General features: G+C 40.7%; 1 protein-coding gene across 2 annotated transcripts; it reads right to left on the bottom strand.

Moving 5' to 3' along the window:
- Nucleotides 1-10437: 10437 nt before the first annotated feature.
- Nucleotides 10438-20272, bottom strand: LOC125305931 (membrane-spanning 4-domains subfamily A member 4A-like). 2 transcript variants are annotated; one of them, XM_048261002.1, is made up of 8 exons: nucleotides 20179-20272; nucleotides 15397-15570; nucleotides 15082-15192; nucleotides 14873-14929; nucleotides 12573-12731; nucleotides 12350-12463; nucleotides 12172-12240; nucleotides 10438-11450 (listed from the first exon to the last, which is right to left on the bottom strand). In XM_048261002.1, exons 2-8 carry the CDS (start codon nucleotides 15553-15555, stop codon nucleotides 11346-11348), a joined length of 774 nt encoding a protein of 257 aa, XP_048116959.1. In that variant the 5' UTR covers nucleotides 15556-15570; nucleotides 20179-20272; the 3' UTR covers nucleotides 10438-11345. The 2 variants fall into 2 exon arrangements, with proteins under 2 accessions (XP_048116959.1, XP_048116960.1); XM_048261003.1 differs by having other exon boundaries at nucleotides 15082-15188.
- Nucleotides 20273-24806: the final 4534 nt, after the last annotated feature.

Here is a 24806-nt window from a genome sequence, read left to right as displayed (position 1 = left end):
CAAATTGCTGTCAGTAGTCTTTGAATTAGTGGCTTTCACCATGTTTTAGGGATAAAATATTAATATAGCCTATTAATCAAGCTATGAATTATACTGTAAACAAATTTCTCCTGCACATTCTTACCCCTGGAAACTCCAGAGTTGGTTCTCGAGATTCACATAAAACTGCAGCGGGTGGGCGACGGATCAAAACGAAAAACAATGGTTCCGTGTCATCCTTGGGGGGCTACATGCGACGGGCTCAGTTACAGGCACAGTTACGGGATAGAGACGGGCTCGGACAAGACAGGGGGGCTTGGCTCGCCACAGAGGGCTCGTCAGTCAATGGTGCCCCCCCATCTCTCCTCAAGAGGACAAATAGACAAAACAGAGGGAACTAAACAACATAGCAGACTAGTGTGGAAAAGGCTGGATAGCTTAAAGCATATCTTTCAAAGATTTAGAGAGATTGTGCCTAATCTAATGTCTTATCTGAAGCACCGTTAATTCGGGCCGTTGAAAACTCCAGATATACAACATCCAGAAAGGAAAGGATCCAGGCCTTAACAGAAAGAGTATGAGGTGGCTTCCAACGGGTTATAATCATTTTCTTGGCTGCTGTCAATCCAGCAAAAACAGCGCACTTACTCAGTTTCGAGAAATTAGAATTTGACAAGTTATTTAAAATCAATACACACAGACACAGGAATTCTTTCCTGAACCAAGTCAGACAATTTGGATGCAACATTGTTCCAGAATCCACTGACCGGTGGACAGTCCCACATCATGTGAAGATATGTGTAACGGTTATAAGCAGGTAATAGTGGACCCTTGAATCACACAACAACTGAAGAGCCAAATTTATAAAAATACAAGTTTATTAAAGATGTAAGAACAAACATGTAACACTTTATCGTTTCTAAAATCAATAAGCTACAGAGCGTGGCCGCTAAATGTGCATAGGGGCAGAAAGTGCAAAAAGGCAAAGATCCATGTGACACCCTTAATACAGTGGGTAGGGGGGTCTTAATTTCTACGTCAGGGAGTGCAGTAGGGAATACAAGGCAAATGCTAGATTTAAAGTCAATTGGCAACTTAATACACACTGATCTAAAAAAAGCATCTGTCTGAATCAGTTTACATCCCACTAGGCTACGGCACAATAAGAAAAAAGCACACAATTTAGTGACTTACTGAATCGACATTCACTCCAGGAAGTCAGGAAGAGTAAGACAAATTCACTTCCAGCTGAGCGTCGGATACGACATAGGAGGAATCACTTCATTTTGCGTGCAGTTAGATCGTTCTCCTTCTTCCCAACGTCACTGGTGGCGTTGATCCTTCACACAGACTGTAAACAAGGGGAGGCGGGGTGCACTCGTTCACACAAAATTGCGTGCGTTGTATGATTTCGCCCTCTCTCATCGGGTAGTTGATCATTTGTTCAGCCTTGTAGTAGAGTGTTGCGAGTGTGGTCGCGGCTTGGCAGTGCGTCTTCCGGGATTCCAGTTTTGCTCACCGGTGCACATCTGGAGACTTTATCCTGATTGCTGTGTAATTGGGGTATTCTCTGCACCTGTATGGGGGAGGGCTCACACACATGGAAAACTACCAACATACATACTTTTGTCCCAGCCCATCAAAGTCTGTTATCTGTATGCACATAGTTGCTCTGTTACATGTGTGCCCTGAGCCTTCAAAGAACAGAGCTTACAAGATGAGTCACTAATGATATTCATATGGTGAAGTTTAACTGGTGTAAGATATGTCCTATGAATAAAATTGAAATGAATTTGTTGATGGTCGTGCCAATCAAATTCTTCGTCAAACTCAGGGCAGTCCCGCTCCCAGATCCCTTTCAACGGGGAAGCCCAAAGTGTTGGGGACTATCATAAACTCATCGTAAATAAATGTCGAAGTGGGTGATATTGCCTTGGGTGCTGTCCATATCCTTCAAAACCATTGGATAAGGTACCTGAATAATTGTGCTTAATAATCTGATTAAGTTTTACAAAAGTAAAGTATGGGAAGATTTCAATTCCCAGATATGTAAAGTAGACAAACATATGATTTACAATGGGAATACTGACAGATAGGGATGATTCTTTGATTTCAATTCCCAGATATGAATGTTAAGATGAAGGAGTGCTGATTTAGACCAGTTAATTTTAAATCTTGATAATTTACCAAATTCCTCACAGATAAACAGGAGGTGGGGTACAGATTGAGCGGGGTTTTCCAAAAACAATAGCATATCATCTGCGTACAGTGACAGGTGATGTTGAGTATTATGAATGCATATCGGAGAGGCCGTAGCGGACTGGCGAATAGCTTGAGCAAGTGGCTCCAGTGAGAGGACAAATAGAGCAGGGCTCAAAGGACATCCTTGACGTGAAGACCTAGAGATCGGAAATAAAGCCGATAGAGTTCTGCCAGATAACACTTGAGCTGAAGGATTAAAATATAAGGTTTTTATCATTTTAATAAAAGTGGTACCAAATCCCATAGCCTCCAAAACTGACCATACAAATGACCATTCCAATCTGTCAAAAGCCTTCATGGCATCAAGGGAAAGGAGGGACATTGGTGTCCTACTGCCTGTTGCAGCATCAATGATGTGCAAAAGGCGCCTAACGTTATCTGCCGCCAATCTTGATTTTATAAAACCTGTTTGATTAGGACTAACTAATACTGGCATGTGGGGCTCAAGACGAAGGGCAAGGAGTTTTGCAAAGATTTTTATGTCAGAATTTAAAAGGCTGAGAGGGCGATAACTAGAACACTCTCTAGGATTCTTATCCTTTTTTAAGAGTAAAGAAATTAAGGCAGTATTAACATCCCTAGAAAACCCGCCCTTATCAACAGAAAAAATAATCATATCTAAAAGTAAGGGTCCTAACTGATTCCAAAAAGTGGTATAGAATTCAGGGGGGATCCCGTCAAGTCCTGGCGATTTACCTCTGCATACTCTGCACTGCTACTCTCAGCTCCTCTAAGGTAATTGACTCATCTAAGTCCAACTGAGTCAGCCAATTATCGCACCGTTCTTTGTCTAGAATAACCTCTGATTGGTATAAGTCAGAAAAGAAGGTTTTAAATGTGTCATTAATCTCCTTGGGATCCGTACTGATATTGCCATCAGCTGTTTCTATGGCTGGTATGTCAGAGAAAGGATCACTGGTCCTAATTCTCATGGCAAGCAGGTGACTAGGTCTGGCACCATGGAAATAATATCTCTGTCTTGTCCTGTTAATTTGGAATTCTGATTTCCGTTTCAAAATACTATTAATTTCTTTTTTCACTATGGAGCGCTCTAAAGATACCTGCTCTGAAAAATTATGTTGCAAAGCAGAATCTCTCATGAATTTAGATTCAAGGGCTTGAATCTGGTGAGATCTGGCCTTCTGTGCATTGGAACTGAACAGTATAGTGTTATTCCTAATGAATCCCTTTACTGCCTCCCATAGAATTCTAGGATCATCCACTGAGCCAACATTGATATCTGCAAATTCCTTAAATTCAGTAATGAACTGAGAAATATAGGCTTCATTTTTTAGCAAAGATGTGTTAAATCGCCATCTGGCTGCACACTGAGACAATTGACAAACAGTAATGGAACAAAGGACACCCTTATGGTCAGATAAAGCCATTGGTAGCAAAATCGCCTTGTCTATGGAAAGAAAAAGTTGGGGGATGCAAAAAGAAAATCAATTCTAGAAAAAGATTTATGTCTGCCTGAATAAAACGTAAAATCTTTGGAGGAGGGATTAACTGTCCGCCACATGTCCATCAGTCCCAGAGTATTGGCCCAGGATTTTAAAGCATTGGTGGCCTGGCCCTGCTCCCCTGAAGATGTTGCTTTTGACCTATCAACAACAGGATCCCACACAGCGTTGAAATCTGTGCCAACAATAAAAGAGTAATCAGTCAATTCTAACATTTTGATTGTGAGAATGTTATAGAAAGTGGCATCAAAAGCATTTGGAGCATATGCAGAAACAAGAGCAATATTTCTGGCATTAAACTCTATTTTAGTTATCACAATTCTGCCAGCATCATCTGCCCACGATGATAAAACCTTAAGTGGGAGATTCCGTCTAGCTACAATGGCCACGCCTTTTGTTTTTGTGGTGGCAGAGGAGCTAGCCACAGTATAATAAAATCTATTGGCTAAACGTTTAGCATCTGCATTAGTCAAATGCGTCTCTTGTAGCAAAGCAATATCGACATTTTTGTTCCTCAGTAAGCTTAAGGTGCTTGCACATTTATGGGGAGCATTCAATCCACCACAGTTCCACGATAAAAAAAGAAAGTTCACCCATTATCCAAAAAACTCAATTCTAAAGCATGTAGGCACATTCTCGAACACTGAAGATAACTTCTCATATCGTAGGATTCCAACAATGGTGCATCCAAAGTTAAAGGAGAATTCCGGTGTGATTTTGACCTAAAGTGTTTTGAAACATGATACCGAGTGTGAACGTATGTCTCATAGCCCATCTCGGCTTGTCCCCTGCACTCCGAAATCTGGCGCTAGTTAGCCGATGCTACCAACAAGGCGGTCAATGGTGGTGCCTCGGGCATCGGCATAGCCATGCAAATAAATCACTGTTTTACACCATTTACGAGACTCAATGTATCTCCCCACTTCATTGGTAGACTTCCGAGGGCCCTGACATTTAAAACGAGACATTGAGAACTTTGAAAAAGCACTGGTAGTTTATTTACAAGACGATTTATACAGACAGTATCTTCACGAAGTTTAGCGTTTGCAGCCATCTTGAATTTAGTCACGATAAGTCGAGCGACGAGTAAGAATGAACAGGTATGATAAGGGATCAGATTCCAAAAATAATTCTGTGGAAATGCATGGATTACAGTTTCTTCCAGTAGCAGCAACTGGAATCCATGCATTTCCACGGCCCAGGCCTTGGGGAGAAGGTGAGCACGTTCTGAGGATTTTCCTCTTGGGGGAAAGTTTTTGTATGTGGTCAAAAACACCTCCTTTTTACTTATGGCCAACCGTGGCCCAGTGTCTGCCCCCTATGTAATCGGCAGACCCTTTTTCATCCAATCAATGTATATTCAACTAGATGTACCGCAGAGCGGTACAAAATATGGCCGCCGCCCAGTCCAGCACATTTTTTCCACAAAAATAAATCACGCAGAAAGGCCTATATGATTCTAACTGTCTCACTAAATTGCATTAGCCACACTCAATTCTCACTGGTATCTGCTAGACAACAAGTACCAAAACATGATTAGTTCATAGATTTCACATGTAAAATTCATTTTATACAACCCCACCCCCATCTTGCCTGTTCATAATTCTGAGAAATTCTTGAATTGTGTGCGTGTGTGTGTGTGTGTGTGCTTGTGTGTTTGCCTGCGTATGTGTGTTTGTGCATGTGCATGCATGCGTACATATGTCTACTGTGTGAGTATGTGTCATACGTATGATTACTGTGAATGTATGTGTGTGCGTGTGTATCTGTTTATGCACATGTGTGCACATGGAATGGGTTAACATGACCCCTGAAGGCAAGCATACAGAAAAAATTGGTCATCCTAGGCCCTACGGTTCTCAAGATATTCACAGAAAACTGTGTCTGCCCTACCCTCCTTTCGGGGGGTCCAGTACAGCGGGGGGGCTACAGATCAAAACGAAAAATGATGGTTCCATGCTATCCATGTGGGGTTACATGCCCACCAAGTTTCGTGTACCCCGGTCTTTCAGTGTCCCGGGAATCCTTGTTGGTGTACGGTCACTAAATGTACACATAAATTATTTTATTGTAAGGCCCCCCATGAACGAAAGTTCACAAAACTTGGCATGCATTCGGAGGGTGTCATAATGATCCCACACTTTCAATTTTGTGCAGTTTTGACCATGTCAGCCAGAGATATTGTGATGAAAACACTTAATTTTTTGCTTTTTAATTTTTAACTAGGTGACTCTATACATGAAATAAGTGGTAATGGGATGGGTTGACATGCCCCCTTAAGACCAACATACAAAAAAAAGGTGGACCTCCTAGGCCCTACGGTTCTCGAGATATTCACAGAAAACTGTCTCCGGCCACCTACAGGCCAGTTGGTGTATAGTAACATAAATTAATTTATTGTGTGGCCCCCCATGAACGGAATTCCACGAAACTTGACGTGCATTCAGATTGTGTCATAATGATCCTACACTTCCAATTTTGACTATGTTAGGTCACACCTACGATTACAACACCTCATTTTTACTTTTTTGTGTTTAACGAGGTGGCGCTATACATGAAATGAGTGGTTATGGAATGGGTTGACATGGCCCCTTACAGTTCTCGAGATATTCACAGAAAACTGTTTGCCCTACCCTCCTTTCGGGGGGTGCAGTCCAGCGGGGGGGCTACAGATCAAAACGAAAAATGATGGTTCCATGCTATCCATATGGGGTTACATGCCCACCAAGTTTCGTCTACCCCGGTCTTTCAGTGTCCCGGGAATCATTGACGGAAATTTGGACATGCGAAAAAAAAAAAAGAAAAAAAAATCTGACTAAACCTATATGACCGCCGCTTCGCTGCGCGGCGGTCATAATAAATCATATAGGTAGATGAGCTCACTGAGCTGCCACAAAAATTATTAAATAATCCCAGGTAGGCCTGTGTCACGTTCGTGCACATGCATGACATCCTGCCCCAGCTTCTGCCTGGCCACTTGGCTGCACATGAACTCTTCATGAACTTTACTACATATATCTCTCGGCTGCTGCCTGGCAACACATGACATCTTCAAAAAAAAATCTGCCACAGTGGAAGGCTTCCAATCTGTAAAATGTCATGGGCTTCCTACTTGCCCAGGCCCGGCTCTGTCTTACTTTATCTGATGTACATACCAGACAAAGAGAGGCTTCCCCTGCAGGAGCCTTAGGTGTGCCTGGGCTTTTTTGTGCCGGGCAGTGGCGCCGCTCCCACCACGTGCATCACGCACTGTGCGTAGGGCACCAAAGGACAGAGGGCACCAACAATTTAGCTATTCAGTAATTTAGTAACTTTACTGCAAACTGCCTTTCACTCTTCCTCGAGAACGTTTACAATGTCAAAATGCATGGTGCATGCTAGGATGCTACTTTTTGGGTCCTCTCCACCATGTAGATCTAACTTTACTTACTCCACTTAATTGGGAACGCACCTTGCGCGCGCAGGAGAGAGAAAAGGACAGTGGCAGATTGCTGGCTTGTCATTATGTATTAATATAAGACTTTTTTTATGTATTAATATAACTTTTAAAGCAACGAAGATGAGGCTATTAGGAGTTTGCGGTGATCCGATTCCCACTACTGACCATTTTTAAACTCAGATTGGTAAGAGGGGTCTTTAACATAGGCTCCAATCAATGTGATTTGGAACAAGAATATAAAAAAGTAGTCTCCTACTTTGCCTTTGTAGAATGCGTTTTATCGTTATCCAAGCATTTACATGAAACACATGATATGCAGAGCTGACTGAAACGTATTCCATTCAGATAGCTAGGTGGCTACTGCGGGCTCATAATTCACTTAATGGCAAACAGAAATGTGAGGCAAAATGTCATTGCATACCCCCCAGGCCCCAGCAAGCACACACATCAACAATAACAATCAAAGTGTTCTCGTTGACTGAAATGAAGGGAAATCGTAGCCTGGCGAGCCAGACCCACATTAAAATGTAGGGTCTGGGCACTCACCGTTCGCAGTGTTCAGTCCGAGGGGCGGGATAATCAGTTGTCTTTCAAATTCCCCTCTGACATCAACACTGTCATGCAATAGGATATTTGTTTTCAAGTAGCAATAAGGATTTTTAAGGAATTCAAAGCCAAACCGTTGCAACTCTGCCATCAACCATTATGTTAAGCCCACATTTCAAGAAGCGACTCTATACTGTTTAAAAAAAACGATTTCAATGCCTGATTAAGTTTCGATTTCTGGAGCTCACAAGCCAGATTCTTATCGGAGAGGTTGCTAGAGTTGCATGATGTTTTTTCTCTTATAAAGCCCTGGCAGCAGGCCAGATGGACCTCAACACTATGTTAAAAAAAAAAAAGTTCTTTTTGGGCAACAGCGTTGCTGATTTCTAAACTATGGGAAACGGTGATTTTGTTTGATATTGACATGGCGACAAACCGTAAAATATGTAAATGTAACAATATTGTGCAGGCTTCAGTCAGGGAAAACAAATGCCTATTTTCCCAAATGTAGATATGGAGTCAAGTTAGGTGGAAAGTTATATAGTATTGCATTTGTTTTTTTCATGGGTCAATATATCAAAAAAAAAACACCTAACCTCAAAAATTGATACAAAAGGTTTTTCAACTGATTATGATACCTTTAGATGTACTTAATAACATATTAAAATCTAGTAAAATCTGAGGTCCCCAGTAAAGGGGTCATTTTCAAAAATGACAAATCTTTTCAAGATGGCGAACCCCCTCCATCGCTGCTTTCGTAGGCCCCCTTCTGATAATTTACAAGATCCTCCTCCTTACATTTAAACTATTAACAATCTTGCTCCTCAGTATCTACTGAGCTCCTCCATATCAAGACACCCATCCGTTCTCTCAGATCTTCTTCCTCCATCCAGCTCATCCTCCCATCTCTAAAGCCCAACCTCCCCTTCGTCCTGGAACTCTTTCAGTTCAGCCCCCACCTCTGGAACTCATTTTTGCCCCACTACATTCAACACTCCACGTCCATAACCACTTTCAAATCTCACCTAAAAACTCATCTTTTCAGACAGGCCTACTCTCTTTAATTTTTTCTTTCTTTCTTTCTTTTGCTCTTTTTTATTAATAGTATTATCTTGTTATTTTATTGCTTGTTTTCTCTGATTGCTTGTTTAATGGATTGAATGTTTTATTGTTGATTTTGTAAGGTGACCTTGAGTGTTCAGAAAGGCGCCCATAAATAAAATGCATTATTATTAGATTTTACTGAGCCACATCAGAGGGATCAAAGAGCCACATGCGGCTTCGGAGCCGCGGGTTGCCGACCCCTGGCCTAAAGCATCTTAACCGTGCATAAACACTTCTCTATAGAGTGTGGTAGTCACCCGGAAGCCTGTAGTTTTTAGTGGTAGAATTTGCAAATGCAATTCAAATAAGGTCTGATCAAAACATCGGTTGTCAAAAACCTAGGCGTTCGGTTTGGTGACAAACTGTAGTTTCATAAAAATGAAGATATTGGTACGAAAATGAAGAGAGATTTTATCTTAGTTTTTATTTCATGCAAAACATTTTAGTCTCGTCTTTTTCGTCAACAATAATGCATCTTAAGATAGTCTTTGTGTAAAATTTATACAAAATCATCTTTTGGTATTTTATCCTAGCTTCACAATGAAAACGAAAAGCAACTTACAGTATTAACTCTTACCCTCCTTGGTACTTATATCACCACAATCAATCACTCATTTTTTCTATTTATACAGTGCAAATTGCATTACAAATTACTGAACAATAAGCAGCAATACAGCATAGAAAAGAAAACATGGCAGAGATAAAGTGACTAGTAATGTCCACACAGACTTTATAGATCTGAACAGGTGTCACAGGTGACTTTGCCCAGCTCAGACCAGCAACCAGCAGGCACATTACTATAATAGACCAATCAGAAAACTTCTGATGATGGCAAGATTCTGTGTGTTTGTAGTGCGATATTATATTGACATAGGGTATGACTGCGATATTGACAAAGAACAACATACTATATAGGCCATGACATGACATGTGAAAATTATATTGCTTTATATTACTCTCTCTAGTGGTACTCCGGGAGTCTCTGAGACATTCTTTCATCAAGACGAAATAATAACCTCAAATGATATCAAAACATATATAATAAAAACTCCTTAACCAAACAATCACTGAAGTTAAATGTAAACTAGTTTTAGTCTTTCTTGAAAAAAACAAACATGCAAAACAGTATGTACATAATGGTACCTGGAGACCCAATTGTTTTCTGAGGTGGTACTAATTGTGAAAAGTTTGAGAACCACTGCTGGTAGATCCTTCCTGTTTTTGTTTGATTGTGTCCTTGTTGCTTTTTGATTACTGGGAAGTCATGCTGCTGTCTATTGCTTGTGAGTGATCTTTGTACCATACTCTGTGTTCCTCATAAAACCTTTTCCTGCATGTATATTCTGTCTACTTCCTTTAATTTCAGTTGTGGGGGAGTTCCACTTGCTGCTGTTAAACAAGTAAATAAATGACCTTACATGAGAAATAAAAGAGACTCATGGTCCCGCCATCATGTTCCATTGATTAGTGGAAGCTAATTGTTGCAGCAAACGCAGCGCAAAAACGGAAGGCCTTAGCTACTGTACGTGCCGGGTGTAGCCTCCCTGTAAAGATGATGATTAGACTCCTGGATGAAAAACAGTATGGTTTGTCAGACTAAGTTAAACATTTCATGGATTGGAAGAACATAAATGACACCTTGTATTTGAATCAAATATTTAATCAAATGTGTATACATTTGGAATTCACTGGCAATCATATGCTGCTACAGGCAATAAAGCCATCTGTCATTGTAACACTCCAATTCATTTTAGTAAAGTGGAAAAAAATCTAAGCTTATATAATCACAAATTTTATTATTATTTGAAGGATAACCCCTTGAGATGCAGCATCTTGTTTTCGAGGAGGTCCTCTAAAAGACAACAACAGTACAGAACAAGCAAACACACACACGCATACAGACTATAGCTCTCCCTCACCCCATCAACCCCACCCCATCCCCAAGTTCTCAATAATCTATTTACATAGCCTAAATCAAGAGAAAACCAAAAGATATAAAAAGAGAGAGAAAAAATGAAAGTATCTTCCAAAATTGTTTAGGATTTTTGATGTCATTAGACAATGATTTGTATAGCAATTGGATTTTGCATTCCTTGTTTTCATTGTACAGGCATTTCTTAAGTGCTTATATTCAGTCCAGTCTGCCACGTCCTTTGCCAGGCGATACTTTTCCCAGGCCTTATCTCTTTGTTTAAATAGATGTATTAGATCTCTATCAATTCATGGTATTGTCTACCCTTCACCTTAAATTAATTGTCAATCACATATTCAATGCTAAGAGAGAGGCTCGCATACAGAATGTTTTTCTGTATGTTTGTTCCAACACACATTAGTGGCTTTATTCCATGGCTGGCCAGGATGTTGTAAAATATTTCAATTGAATGCAAAGTCACTTGGACCATACTATAGATAACTACTGTTGAAATGTAATAGATGATAGTGAGTATTCAGAAATAGTGCCTACATACACTTAAACTTTGACAACATAATGAAGACACTAAAGAGATACTTAGAGAAACATAATGCCTCCCCTGTAGATGTTCCTTGCCTCATTATTGGACAGTGTATATTGGGGGCAGATCTTCAGGTCTGCCAACTTTCAGGCCATCAACAGCAGGATGGGCAGGTGGCACCACACTGCTTTGGAAGGGAGGCATCTGGAAAAGTAGCACACAAGATGTTAGCTGAGGGATCTATGCATCTGTTTTTTTTTTTTAATAAGGGTCAGTCATAATGTAGCTTGGCATAGCCAGACTCAAATTCTGATAAGAATGTACTCCGCCCAAAAAATTTGAGGATGTCAAAAGCCTTAATCACGGTTTCTGTTTGTCTTTAACCCATTTACTCCTAATATGCCTGCTAAAAACGCCTATAGAATCCTATGCCATTCTAGACTAAATAACCTTATTTCCTGAGGGTTTTCTGAAAAAATACTAAGAATTGTCAACGTCTACCAAAACCTTAATATCTAAGCCTCTGTACACCTAGAAACATGAAATAAAAAGCATGCTGGGCTACGCAGCAACCAGCGGGAGACTCAATGCTGCGCTAGAATGTTGCGTTATGCAGCATCCAGCGCGAATGGGTTAAAAGCTATGGTAATGTCAATATCTTACATAATAACGACATCTAAACATCTAGCTTTTGTTGTAAACAAAATCATCTCAAGCACGCTCAAGTAACATGGAGAACTACTTCACTGTTGCTCATTTGTCAATCATCATAAAATAATTTGATTGGCCTAAAGCATCCTAACCGTGTATATAGACTTCTCAATGGAATGAATTTCCTGGCCTGAAATTTTGTGGGCAGGTAAATTTGGGCTGTCTTCCAGACTAGTCTTAATGATCTTTTCTGTTTATGATCAGGACTCCATACCTCAGAGGTGTTCAGTGGAGGTGCAGACAGGTGGGAGGTGGTAAAAGACGGTGGCACCTGGTATAGCACCTGCAACAAATACAAATATAAAACATGTAAAAAGGGTATCAGTACCCAGTATACTAACTGGACAAAAAAGTACTACTGGACTATGAAGACTTATCGCATATGAACTCACCTGAGTCGTAGTGCAGCAGGTGGCTTTGCAGGCAAATGCAGATACACAGATGGAAACAATGAACTCCAGCAGTGACAACACCAGCATCACTCCAGCAATCCCTAATGTCCTGGTCTATTGTAGGGAAACCAATATCATACATCATGACTGTAAGACAGATCAAGGTATTTCCATGGGCAGCAGAATGTGCTGTGTAAAAATGTATAGTGTTTAGGATACCTACCCAGTAAATCTGTTCGATCATATAGCAATCGTAATTAAAACTGACGTCATAACAGTGGAAATAAGGATATAGTGGGATAGATAAATCAAGGCTATGCATAATTATGCCAATCCCTGCAGTTATTGTGCTGAAGATGTTCATCACCATTGATGCTTTGACCTAAAAAAAAAAACGAAATCACATCACTATAACCACGGCAGCTATTTCAGTCCAATATACTTGAAAGTGGCCCATTTGATTAGACCATGCTTCATATTGTATCATCACACTAATGCATAAGTAATGTAATGAAATAAAAGGTGTGTGTTTACAGATAGTTTTACAGTGGCTATGGGCATGCCTCAGCTAACCACAATCAAAGATCACAAAAAAATCACAATCAGTAAAACGAAATACTAAATATACTATATAAATTAAATAAAAAAATCTAGTGTGCAGATGATCAAGCATGAGGCGCTTGCAGTGACAGGGCCGGCCGGGACTGGGCCTGTAATACTGTGTGCATGGTAAGGTGCTCAAGAGAGTGAGTGTCATGGTGAAGGTTGCAAAACAGTGCAACAATACAGACTATGCAGAGAAGTCTATCTCTCCTCTTCCCTTTAGTGAAGCATTGAACAGTTCAATGGCCCTGGGGACAAATGAGTTCTTCAGCCTGTCAGTTGTGCATGGCAGTGAGCGAAGTCTCCAGCTGATCAAGCTCTTTTGCTTTATAATAGTGCTGTGGAGTGGATGACATTCATTGTCCAAGATGTTGATCAGTTTGCTCAGGGTCCTTTTATCTGATATTGAAGTGATGCACTCTAGTTCGGCTCCCACGACAGAGCCAGCTTTCCTTACTAGCCTGTCTAGTCGCCCAGCATCCTTCTTCTTTGTGCTTCCTCCCCAGCTTACCACAGCATAGAAGAGGACGCTGGCAACAACAGACTGGTAAAACATCCTGAGGAGCTTACTGCAGACATTGAAGGACCGCAGCCTCCTCAGGAAGTACAGCCTGCTCTGCCCTTTCTTGTAGAGTGCTTCAGTATTTGCTCACCAGTCCAGTTTATTGTCCAGTTTACCACCTCCATATTGACCCCATCAATGGAAACTGGTAGCAGAGCGGGCTTAGACCTGCGGAAATCCACCACCATTTCCTTGGTCTTTGAAGTGTTGAGTTGGCACCACTGCACAAAGTTCTCCACCAGGCTTCTATATTCATCCTCCTGCCCATCCCTGACACACCCCACAATTGCAGTATCATCCGAAAACTTCTGCATGTGGCATGACTCAGTATTGTAGCAGAAGTCAGATGTGTACAGGGCAGTGCTTTTTCAAAGTTCTCCATGTCTCGTTTTAAATGTCAAGGCCCTCGGAAGTCTACCAATGAAGTATGGAGCTACTTTGAGCCTCGTAAATGGTGTAAAACAGTGATTTATTTGCATGGCTAGGCCGATGCCCGAGGCACCACAACGAAACACTGTGTTGGTAGCATTGGCTAACTACCGCCAGATTTCTGAGTGCAGGGGACAAGCCGAGGTGAGCTATGAAACATACGTTCACACTCGGTATCATGTTTCAACACACTTTAGGTCAATATCACACCGGAATTCTCCTTTAAGCAATATGACACGAGTGGGAGTGGGGTTGGTAAAGGATAAGGGCATGGCTGTAATTCGGCCATAGGAACGAGGCTGAAGGCAATTACACAATGACAATTTCACAAGGGCTAGGGGGGCCCAACACGGAGGGTGGGCGGGTGTGGGATTTGGACCCCAAGGACCCAACAATCTTTTTCCGTAAAGTTTAGTGGGGCTACATGCCCACCAAGTTTCCTTTTCCTCCGGTGTTTCGGTGTCCCGGGAATCGTTGACCAAAAATTCAGGAAGTTGATGATGCTGCCGTCTTAATAAACAATCATGTCAATGCAAGCAATAACCTAATAAAAATAAACAACGAAAAAAAAATACTATAATATACCATGACATAATATACAAACCTTATAAGAAACGCTTAATTAACTAAGTTCATGCTGAACAGATATGCCTTTAGACCCCTCTTGAAAGACCCAAAACTATCACAGGAACGGAGAACACTGGGCAACTAATTCCACCAACAAGGAACCACTGAGGAAAAGAGTCTTGAATTTCACCTACAGTAGCGTTCTTTGTATTTATCGCTTCGATGTCTCTTAAGATGTTGGGAGCAGGAAGTTCTGGTTTGTTACTTGTGCCTCTCAATGGCAAGAGACTTTCTAAGAACGAGATTACTGATGTTGGATTAAGGTAAAGGACTGCTGTCAGTGTCTATCATCAAATACTCACCAAACAGGGATTGAGATTCTTATTGGCTCTAACTGTGAGAGAACCAGCAGTGATGTACTGAAAGCACAAACACATATAATACATTAGGAAAGACCATGCTAATGTAAACAAAGTTAGACTGAAGGTTATTTAGTTATGCAAAATAACCTTCAAACTTATTTAGTTATGCATTTTTAAAGGAGAAATAATATAGTACATAAAAAACTCACAATGATGGTTCCCCAGAACATGATACCAGAGTAAGAGGATATTGTTGAGGCCGAAACTGTCGTCACAATACCAAACAAGAATATAACCACGCCAATCATTATTTGAACTGTCTGGGGAAAAAAACAATCACATTATGTTCTTCTTGACTTCTTAACTTCTTGTTCCAGAACTTGAAAGTAGGCTACAACTTCAACTTGATTCTGTGTATGAATAAGGCTACTAGTGGGTTACATGTAACTTGGATTATTGGGCCAATTTCAACCCTGGTTATTAGTCATCTGGGTTATTTGGAAATGTACTAATCATAAACTCACCCCCAAGGCAGCTGGTTCTCCTTTAAGGAATTTCCCAAGCATAGAGGATGGAGTTGAATCAACTCTGCTCTGGGGTGAAGTCACACTTTGGGCACCTTGATGTGGGTACAAATGAGTGACCACCACAAAGCCATTGGTGGAGGGAACAGAGTTGGCCATGGTTCCTGTTGGAAGCTGCACAAACTTGAAATAAGCAACTGAACGGTTGCAGAACAGTGAGATAACAATACGTTCTGGAAAAAGTCTGATCAACTCTTGTTTATGTCTTTATTCCCAAATGTATGCTAGGCTACGCGCAAACACACTTTTGACTTAACTGAGCTGAATCTGCGTCCCATTAAATAAGTTAAAGAAGTGTCCAACCACTATCTGTCACAATTAGTACAGTACGCTGTGTTTGGAAAATAGGCTTCCGCTGGATTTTCATGTAAAAATTTATTTTTTTTGTATATTTTGCTAATATAGAGTCTAAGGAACAAGATTTTTTTTTGTCTTCAAATTTCCACGATCCATCTTTAGTTTTTTTATCTGTATGTCTTAAAATAAGCGATTATATCTAGTCCGAAAAGTGATTTTCACATTTTTTTCACAATTGATTCCACTTTTTGCACACAAACCCCCCAGATAATGTAGAAAGGTTGTTGGTCCTAAAACAATATCCATAGTTTTCAAACACTGACTGTCTGAAAAGTGTAAAAACACCTCCACTCTTGTTGCCTATGTCAAAAACGATTTCTTAATCTTTGCTTTTCTTGATGCTTTCCTTGACCTGCCATGTCATTCTATTGTCTACCTTAAGAGAAATTTGTGTTGGAAATAATCTATATAGTACAGGCAACACAGTACACCACTAGGTGTCATAGGCATGGGTAGTTGAGTAACAGTAGGCAAAATTAACAAACAAAAGAATATAAGGTATAAACAAACAGACAAATCACGGATAACCCTCTCACAGCCTGAACAAATACAAAAAAACAAATAACTCAAGGGAAAACATTGCTCAGACACTAAACCATGTGCATTTGCTCTCTTTAAAAGCAACCTGTTATCCACAGCCAAAAGGCCGGGCGTGCGAGAGAAGCAACGGAGTCTTAGAATTAAGAATAAAGCCATGTTCTTCCAACAACAACAACCACAAGCACCCATGCGCCAAACAATTCAAATGACCGGCATTGTTCTCCCAGAGAGGAAGCTACGTATATGATCCCCACCCACGGGTGGGCGTGTGCGCCAGCGCTGCAGGTCAGCCTTTCCACATACACACCTGGCTTTAAAGTCCACCGTTCTGGTAGGCCTGAAGGGGACGGGGAGAATATTTACTTCTTCTACACTGGCAGAGAACTCATGTTAAACAGACTGTGGGAGGTGGAAGAGGTTTGAATGCTGTCCGGCAGTATTATGAGTGGAACATCGGAAGGATAGAACCGGATCAGGGTTCAAACCCAACTCTTCCAGGGGGCACGATTGGAAAATCTTCACCTGCTGCTATACTTGGGGCCAGCTCTGGTTCTTCCAAAGTGTCTGTGCTAAATGGTGCCACTGCCAGGTGGCTGGCGCTGTTTGTGGGGGGGTTGGACATCTGGTACGCCCTCCATATGAGCCTAGGGCAGTTGGTCAAGGCTAAAGTTAACACCATCTTGGTCACTGTGATGCTAAGCACTAGTCCTGGTGTGGACTATGGCTACCCTCAACAGGTCTCCAACTGCAGGGTTACCAAGGCCTGGTTCCCTCCCGATACCCCCACGAGGCTGTGGAGCAGCCAGTGCTAGTGGGCTGGATGTATCTTGACCGGTGGGAACAGGTTTAAGCTCGGAGCAATGCATGGTCTCAAGGGGCCCTTTTCCCCATAAGGCCTGATCTTATATTGTGTGCCAATTCCATCCAGACGCTCCACAATTTCATACTTGGTAGACACCCATGTATCCTGGATTTTGTGGCGACCGTAAAAATGGTTCTTGCAAAAGAGTTTACATGTACATTACATTTAGCAGACACTTCTTGACCAAAGTCACTTACATACTGAATGTCAGCTATATTACAAGGGATCACATTGTCCCCAGAGCAATTGGGGTTAAGTGCCTTGCTCAAGGGCATAACAGTGAAAGCCGGGAACAGACAACTTTCAAGCTACTGCACGGTAGCCCAGCTCCTTAACCACTACACTACCACCGCCCAGTAAAAACTGGGGCCAGTAGCACCTCTGTCATATCAAATCTATGGTCCTATCCACCCCCAGATGGCCATGGTTGTTGTGTAGGCTATTGAGCACTTCGACACGCAACACCTTTGGCAGTAAAAGCTGCAGCACTGAATCCCTGGAAGGAGGAGCCTGGATCGCTCGGTACAAGGTCCCATCCACAAGGTCCCATCCACTGGGGGCAGCCGTGGCCTACTGGTTAGTGCTTTGGACTTGTAACCGGAGGGTTGCTGAAGTGCCCTTGAGCAAGGCACCTAACCCCTCACTGCTCCCCGAGCGCCGCTGTTGTTGCAGGCAGCTCACTGCGCCAGGATTAGTGTGTGCTTCACCTCACTGTGTGTTCACTGTGTGCAGTGTGTTTCACTAGTTCACGGATTGGGATAAATGCAGAGACCAAATTTCTCTCACGGGATCAAAAGACCAGGGATGGTGTCCACCATACAAGATTCTGTCATCCAAGAGTCTTGGATAGGTGCACTTAAGGCTTGCATGTTGGCTATGGCAAGTGGCAGGGGAACGTCCAGGCCGTGTGACACAGATCGCAAAGTGTTAGTGGGGCTTGTGGGAAGCCTAGAAAGGGTATCGGCATTGCAATTAGCTGTCCCAGGACGATATTGGATATTGTAATGAAGAGGGCAAGCTGAGAAACCCAGCAATGTTCCAGAGCGCCCAGTTTCGCTGACTGCAGGTATTGAAGGGGATTGTTGTTAGTGTACACAGTGAACGTACACAGTTATTTCTCCCGGAAAATTCTCGAAATTTGCATGGCCTTCAAACTTTATTTTAAAATCATTGATCCATTCATTTTTTCTATTAGTCTGACATCTCCCAGGTTGCCAGATTGTGTATGAAATACACCCTACACATACACAATCACTTCCTTTCAATTTCAACCATTTTGTCATAGGGTTAAAACCTGGCAACCCAAAACCCAAATAAGGAAGCGGGTGCCGACTGCGCGCAGTCTGAATCTCGTAAGCAAGCGGGCTAGTTGAATGACCTACTCCAGAACTAGCTGTTGTAAATTGTTGGTAATTTAATTGATTAACACATCACATAAACTGTTTTTGAGTGTTGTTGATACACTGAACTGTGTCCTCGGAACCAAATCTGACAGCAAGCAGCTTTGGAGTTTTGGAAGTAGGCTGCAGGCAGGCAGCTGGTGGATACATAACTGCCATGCATATGGTAATGGTAAGGTAAAAGCAACGACCGAAATGCAGTGTTGAAACACGTGTATGAAACATGTTAAATATGAAAACACTGATTCGGTACAAACACTGAACACCCCCCCACACACACACACACACACACAAACACCACCCCCCGGAAAAAAAAATCTCCCGTTTTTGGAAAGCTAAATGTTGACTGGTATGCCTAGGACTGGCGCTAGGCGCTTTTTCCAGACGACATTCAATGTTAACTATCCAATATTCAGATGTCTGTAATTGAAATGTATGCAAATTAGTGCATAATTAATGAGATATTGTTAAATTACATCTATAAACATATATTTTCAGAAAACTTGTAATGAAATATTGTCTCTACATAAATAATCAACTAGTAAAAGTTTCATAAGAATATCAAGGAGTTAAATTTTTTACCCTATTCACCCGTTCTTTGTTGCCTATGGAGGCCAGTTTTAGGCCGCAAATGCTAATTAGCAGGTTTAAAACAAAAAAATCAGTTAAGTAAATATGATATTCAGCACCCAAAAATTAGGCAAAATACCCTCTTTACCAGTGTTTTCTCACATTTGACCCCCAAGTGATAGTAGTCCCAGTCTAAATTATGCATTATATAAATGCATTATGCATTATATGTCACATAAGTGTGAAAATGGATTGTGAAAATTTGAAGACAAAAAAAAATCTTGTTCCTTAGACTCTATACTAGCTAAATATGCAAAAAAATATTTTTTTACAAGAAAATCCTGCGGGATTACACAAGACACCGTACTAATATGGCTACAACGTTTTTTTGTGTGTGAAAAAGTGTAGGCCTACAGGGGTGGAGTGGGACAACACATTACCGAGACATTTCTAGCTTTTGTGTGTGCTTCACCTCACTGTGTGCTGAGTGTGTTTCACTAATTCATGGATTGTGATAAATGCAGAGGCCAAATTTCCCTCACGGGATCAAAAGAGTATATATACTTATACTTATACTAGCTCAAACTAGGTTATTTCCATATGTTAACGTGTGTCAATAAGCTTAGGTTCGGTTGTGTGGCATTGTTGACTACTAATATAATTTTATTTAGTATGCTAAATCATCGGAGGGCACAGCAAATACAATATTCAAACAGCCATGGGCTATCATGCGCTTTTTGAGCTCACAGTAGCCTAATCAGCCCGGCCCCAAAACGCCACCTCCCCACCGTGAAATTCTCCCTACAATGCTTATAAACTTGTCTTGCTACTGTATATTAGGTCACACTTGCTAACAACAGACAATGGCTATCAAAAGGTAGTATTTTCTTGTAACATAAAGCGCAATGTGTCTATATTATTAATAGACACTAGGCTGCTCACAAAGATGTTGACCAAGTTGAAGAAGCAAACAAATAAGTATCACTGACTTACTTCTGATGATTTCTATTTGAAAGTAGAATGAAAACAGAAATCCCTGTGTGGCTATGACGATCAACAGCAATAACCAACTGTCTGAGATTATTTGTTCTTGACAACTTTGTCTGAACCTGCGTCACTAATCGGAATAGGTGCTGCCCACTCAGGGGTTGTTATCTTAGTTTACTTGTGTTGAATATGGTGCTTGTATTCAACATGACCTAATACTAAGTAGTGCATTTCTATTGTCTCTTTTTTCCAAAATGCAAATCTGCGCTCAATGTACTGAAATTACCATCACCATGGTGTTGAAAACATAGCCTACATTGCTTGTGTGGTGTAGCCATTAGGCCCATCAGAAATGGATTTCAAAGACCAAAACAAAAAGGCAACAAGGACCACTCTTAAACTGAGTTAAATGCTTGAGAATAAAAATGTGCTTTGAGTTGAGAAATGATAAATTGAGAACAATGGATTCATATCGTCATGTTCTCCACTGGCTGGAAATGGTCTATTAAAACATAAGAATGTTGTCATGTGACATACTTGTATGATAAATATGTGGGAAAGAGACCAATATGTGTTTATCATTCTCGGTGTCCTAATTTCTTTACAGTCTTATCTCAGCTTGGCCTTTGACTGCTCTCATTTCCTCCATAAACATTAATGGTTCACCAGAATTCTTCTGGTATTGACCAATATCTCACTGATATAGGTGTCTGCACATGAAATGTGCATCTCGTAGCCTACAGAGTTTTCAGTGGCAGTGCACACAGTTACCAGATGTCCTGGTAAAACAGAATCAAAGTTTGGCCTCTCTTCCAAACGCCTCTGGTTCCATACCTAAACTTGTGATGACGACACATGATAGTTAGACAAGTGGGAACAGAATTAGGGAGACAGGGGCAAGGGTACTTCAGTGTCCATACCACTTTTGGGCTCAAGTGCCCATTGGGACTCGGGTTTGTATTGAGAATTATTGCGAGGACTGATTGCACCATTTTGTGGTTGATTAAGTGTGATTTCTGCTGCTCTAATTAAACTATAGTATGGACCTGCAGAGACCACCACCAATAGGGACACACACAGACACACACACACACATGCATTAAACACTTTGATATACACCAATGTCTGATATAAGTGCTCAGAAATGCTAATAATTGTTGTGGGATAAAGAATGGGACATGTTGACAGGACTTTTCTGAAGACTTTTTAATAATTAAAATATGAGCACCTGCCACTCGCAATCATATACATATAGGGGTCTATGGTTCTTAAACATGGTTCTTAAACATTTTATCTGGTGACCCTCCTCTGTCCAACTGTCGAAATGTGTTTTTACTTTGAAAAATGTTGTGAAGGCAGAAACTGTCTTCTCTCATAAGCTGTATCAACACCAAAAGCATGTCAATAACAGCCTTTGACAATCTGATTTATTATTTTCAAAAGGATAACTAGCACTCATCCAATGTATAACTGGCACTCCTGTGGCGAAAAAAGGCTGCATTGTGTTCTGTCACTGGTAAGCTTATGTAGCCTACAGCATCTTCAAGCTCATCATTGCAAGAGGCAGAGGTTTGAGTTTGCATAAACATAAACAGAACATCCACTTTCAGGGAACATTACAACCCCAAATCATAAAAAGTTGGGACGTTGTGTAAAATGCAAAGAAAAATAGAATGTGATAATATACAAGTCTTGAAAAATGTCATACAGCAAAAAGTACACAGACAACATATCAAATGTTGACAAATGAAAATGTTGACTATTTCATGGAAAATATATAATAATTTTGAATTTCAGACTCTGCCTCCCTGGGATGCTCTTTTTCATACCCAATGTTCCCAGTTACCCTAAACAGTTACCCTAAATCCAGCATTTCCAGCATTTTGTTACCCCCTTTCTAACTGTTTTTGAAATGTGTTGCTGGTTTCACATTCAAAATGAGCATATATTTCCATGAAATAGTCAAATTTGTCATTTTCAACATTTGATATGTTGTCTGTGTCCTTTTGGCAACTAAATATGAGTTTATGAGATTTGCAGATTATTACATTCTGTTTTTATTTGCATTTTACACAACATCCCAACTTTTTCTGATTTGGGGTTGTATCTAAACACTGTGGATTAGAAGCCTAGGGCTACTGAATATCTCAGTTTAAAACATGTTGGTCTAAAAACCTATAGAAAAATGTATTTAATTCAGTTTGGCATTAATTACACTTATGAATTGAATTATGTTGGAAGTGAGAAAATCATGATCTACATGCAAGTACACCCTTTTTCATTATAGTCATTTATTAACTAAATGCCAACATTTCTGTGTCATTTTGGGAGCAGGCCATATTCAAACCAAGTAACATCTTGTTTCCTCCTGTCTTGGTTATTGATTTTGGTAACATAGAGCTGGAGATGACACATTTTTACACAGAAAATACAAGCAACAGGCCCTTCTCTAGTAGCCAAGAACAATGCTACGAGAGACAAATATCGATTGTATGAAATCAGAAATGACTATACCAATACAAAATAGTTCACATACGTTATGTTTTCTTATGACGTAGCCAGCTCACATGCTAAAAGCAGACTAATCTTTAGGTGTAGTTTAAGCTCAGCTACCAGATAAAAACTAGCTTGCTTACTGTTAACCATCATATTTTGGTGGAATATCTAGTTATTGATATATTATAAAACCCCTAAACCACTCCAAAAACGTACATTTTCTTACCTGTAGTAGCCTACAAAATAGGACAGTACACTTTGGCAGGATATCATTGCCTCACTTCATCATAGTAGCAGATAAAACTAGATGTACCGCAGATCGGTACAAAATATGACCGCCACCCAGTCCAGCACATTTTTTCCACAAAAATAAGTCATGCTTGTCAAATTGTGTTCATTTCCTACTTTGTTCCTTTTTTGTGTGTTTGTAATTGAGTGTGTGGTTGTTTTTGTGTATATGTGTTTTGTGTGTGTTTTTTTTGTGTGTGTTTGTGTGTGTGTGTGTATGTGCATGTGTGTGAGGGTGTGTGTGTGTATGTGTGTTTATGTGTTTGTGTGCGTGTCGTGTGTGTGCATGTATGTGTGTCGTGTCTAACCTCACAATTTGTGAAGCACTTTGGGTCAACTCTGGGTCAAGTCATTTTATGTTCTATACAAATAAAATGACTTGACAACACAAAATAGTCACTTATAAAATGATAAAACATATACATATTGCTTTATTCTGATATAAGCTGAAATAATTAGAACAACAGAGGTTGTAGACAGAAAATCAATAACAATAGATACATACACATTTGAGCAAAGCCTTGATAAGGTAGGCCTACAGCATCCATTAAATGGAGACATTCATACTCTTCATAGTTAAACTTTAGCAATTTTGTGATCATTTGTATATGCACACTGATGTATTTCCTGCACCTAATGGAGACAAATAGGCTGTGTTTTCATGCTAGCTAGGGTGTGCTTACTGCATTCTTCTCAGAGCACCAGAAGGGTATTCCAGAAAGCAGGTTTACTGGCTTAACTGGGTATGTTAACCCAGAGTTAGCGGTAAACCTGGGATTTCAGTTCCAGAACACTCAAATATGATCAGGCTATGTAAGTAACTAGCCTATGGTAAGATAGGCTCTGAACTTAACCTGGTAGGGGGTAGGTTTTGTTCAGGTTATGTTCAATTATGTTCGGTTATTTCAATGCATGTTCAACCAGGCCGCTATTTTTACACTTGTCACACAATGGCGTTTCATTTTGACGAAGGTCCGATTGACAAAGAAGTATAAAATCATGTAATATTCATCCGTGCAATTCACCGTGAGAGGGCGATAAGACCACGACATCACATGATAGCCTATCCATTCTTTTCCAAACAAGTTTTTCAAGAGCGCTAGAGTTTTTCAGCTGAATCCTAAATAGCCTATAGGCTAGGCTTGAAAAGCATTCTCCATCCCTACATTAGCCTACGCATGGTGGATTAGAATAGAATAAAATAAATCTTTAATGTAGGCTAGGCTAGCTAGCCTACACCATAGTGGACATTTGTCTTTGGCTCACCAGACAGATGGACAAACAACATCTCAGACACATTGAAGATATAATTAAAACAAGTACAGTACAAAAAAGGGAAAACATATAGAAAATTAATAAATGAGTTTAAATAAAGACTGCATAACAGCTGTCATGCAGTTAGGCCTATGCGTGTTGTCACTAAGTTTGGTTAAGAATGCTGATGGCATTTGGGATAAAATAGTTTTTAATAGGCTACACACGCTCTGAAAATATATAATAATTTTGAATTTCAGACTCTGCCTCCCTGGGATGCTCTTTTCATACCCAATGTTCCCAGTTACCCTAAATGTCACGGTTCAGACAGACAACCAGAGGACCACAATTGCGTCACACCAGAAAGTTTATTAAACTTAAGGGAAAAGGGAAGTAGGGAGGAGTGAAGGCTCCAGGGTTACTGGGAATAACAGGGATTCCATCCAATGTGCTGGGTCTATGTCCCCCAGTGGCAGCGTCGTCCAATGACGACGGTGGTGGGTGGTCCGAAGTCCTGGGGGGAACACAGACACAACGGGCGGATGAAACAAGGCAGAAGTACAGTTCAAGGGAGATCCAAATTGTAGTAGCAAGGC

The sequence above is a fragment of the Alosa alosa genome, chromosome 13 (genome assembly GCF_017589495.1).
Source record: "Alosa alosa isolate M-15738 ecotype Scorff River chromosome 13, AALO_Geno_1.1, whole genome shotgun sequence".
Taxonomy (NCBI): domain Eukaryota; kingdom Metazoa; phylum Chordata; class Actinopteri; order Clupeiformes; family Clupeidae; genus Alosa; species Alosa alosa.
The sequence above is the reverse complement of the archived record's forward strand: the minus strand, read 5'-3'. Positions and strand labels throughout refer to the sequence as shown.

Coding starts and splice junctions, on each gene's coding strand:
- LOC125305931 (XM_048261002.1), bottom strand. CDS start 15,555: ATGGCCAACTCTGTTCCCTCCACCAATGGCTTTGTGGTGGTCACTCAT. Junction 12,732..14,872: donor AGAATCTCAATCCCTGTTTG/GTGAGTATTTGA, acceptor TTTTTTTTTTAG/GTCAAAGCATCAATGGTGAT. Junction 11,451..12,171: donor CTCCACTGAACACCTCTGAG/GTATGGAGTCCT, acceptor CTACTTTTCCAG/ATGCCTCCCTTCCAAAGCAG.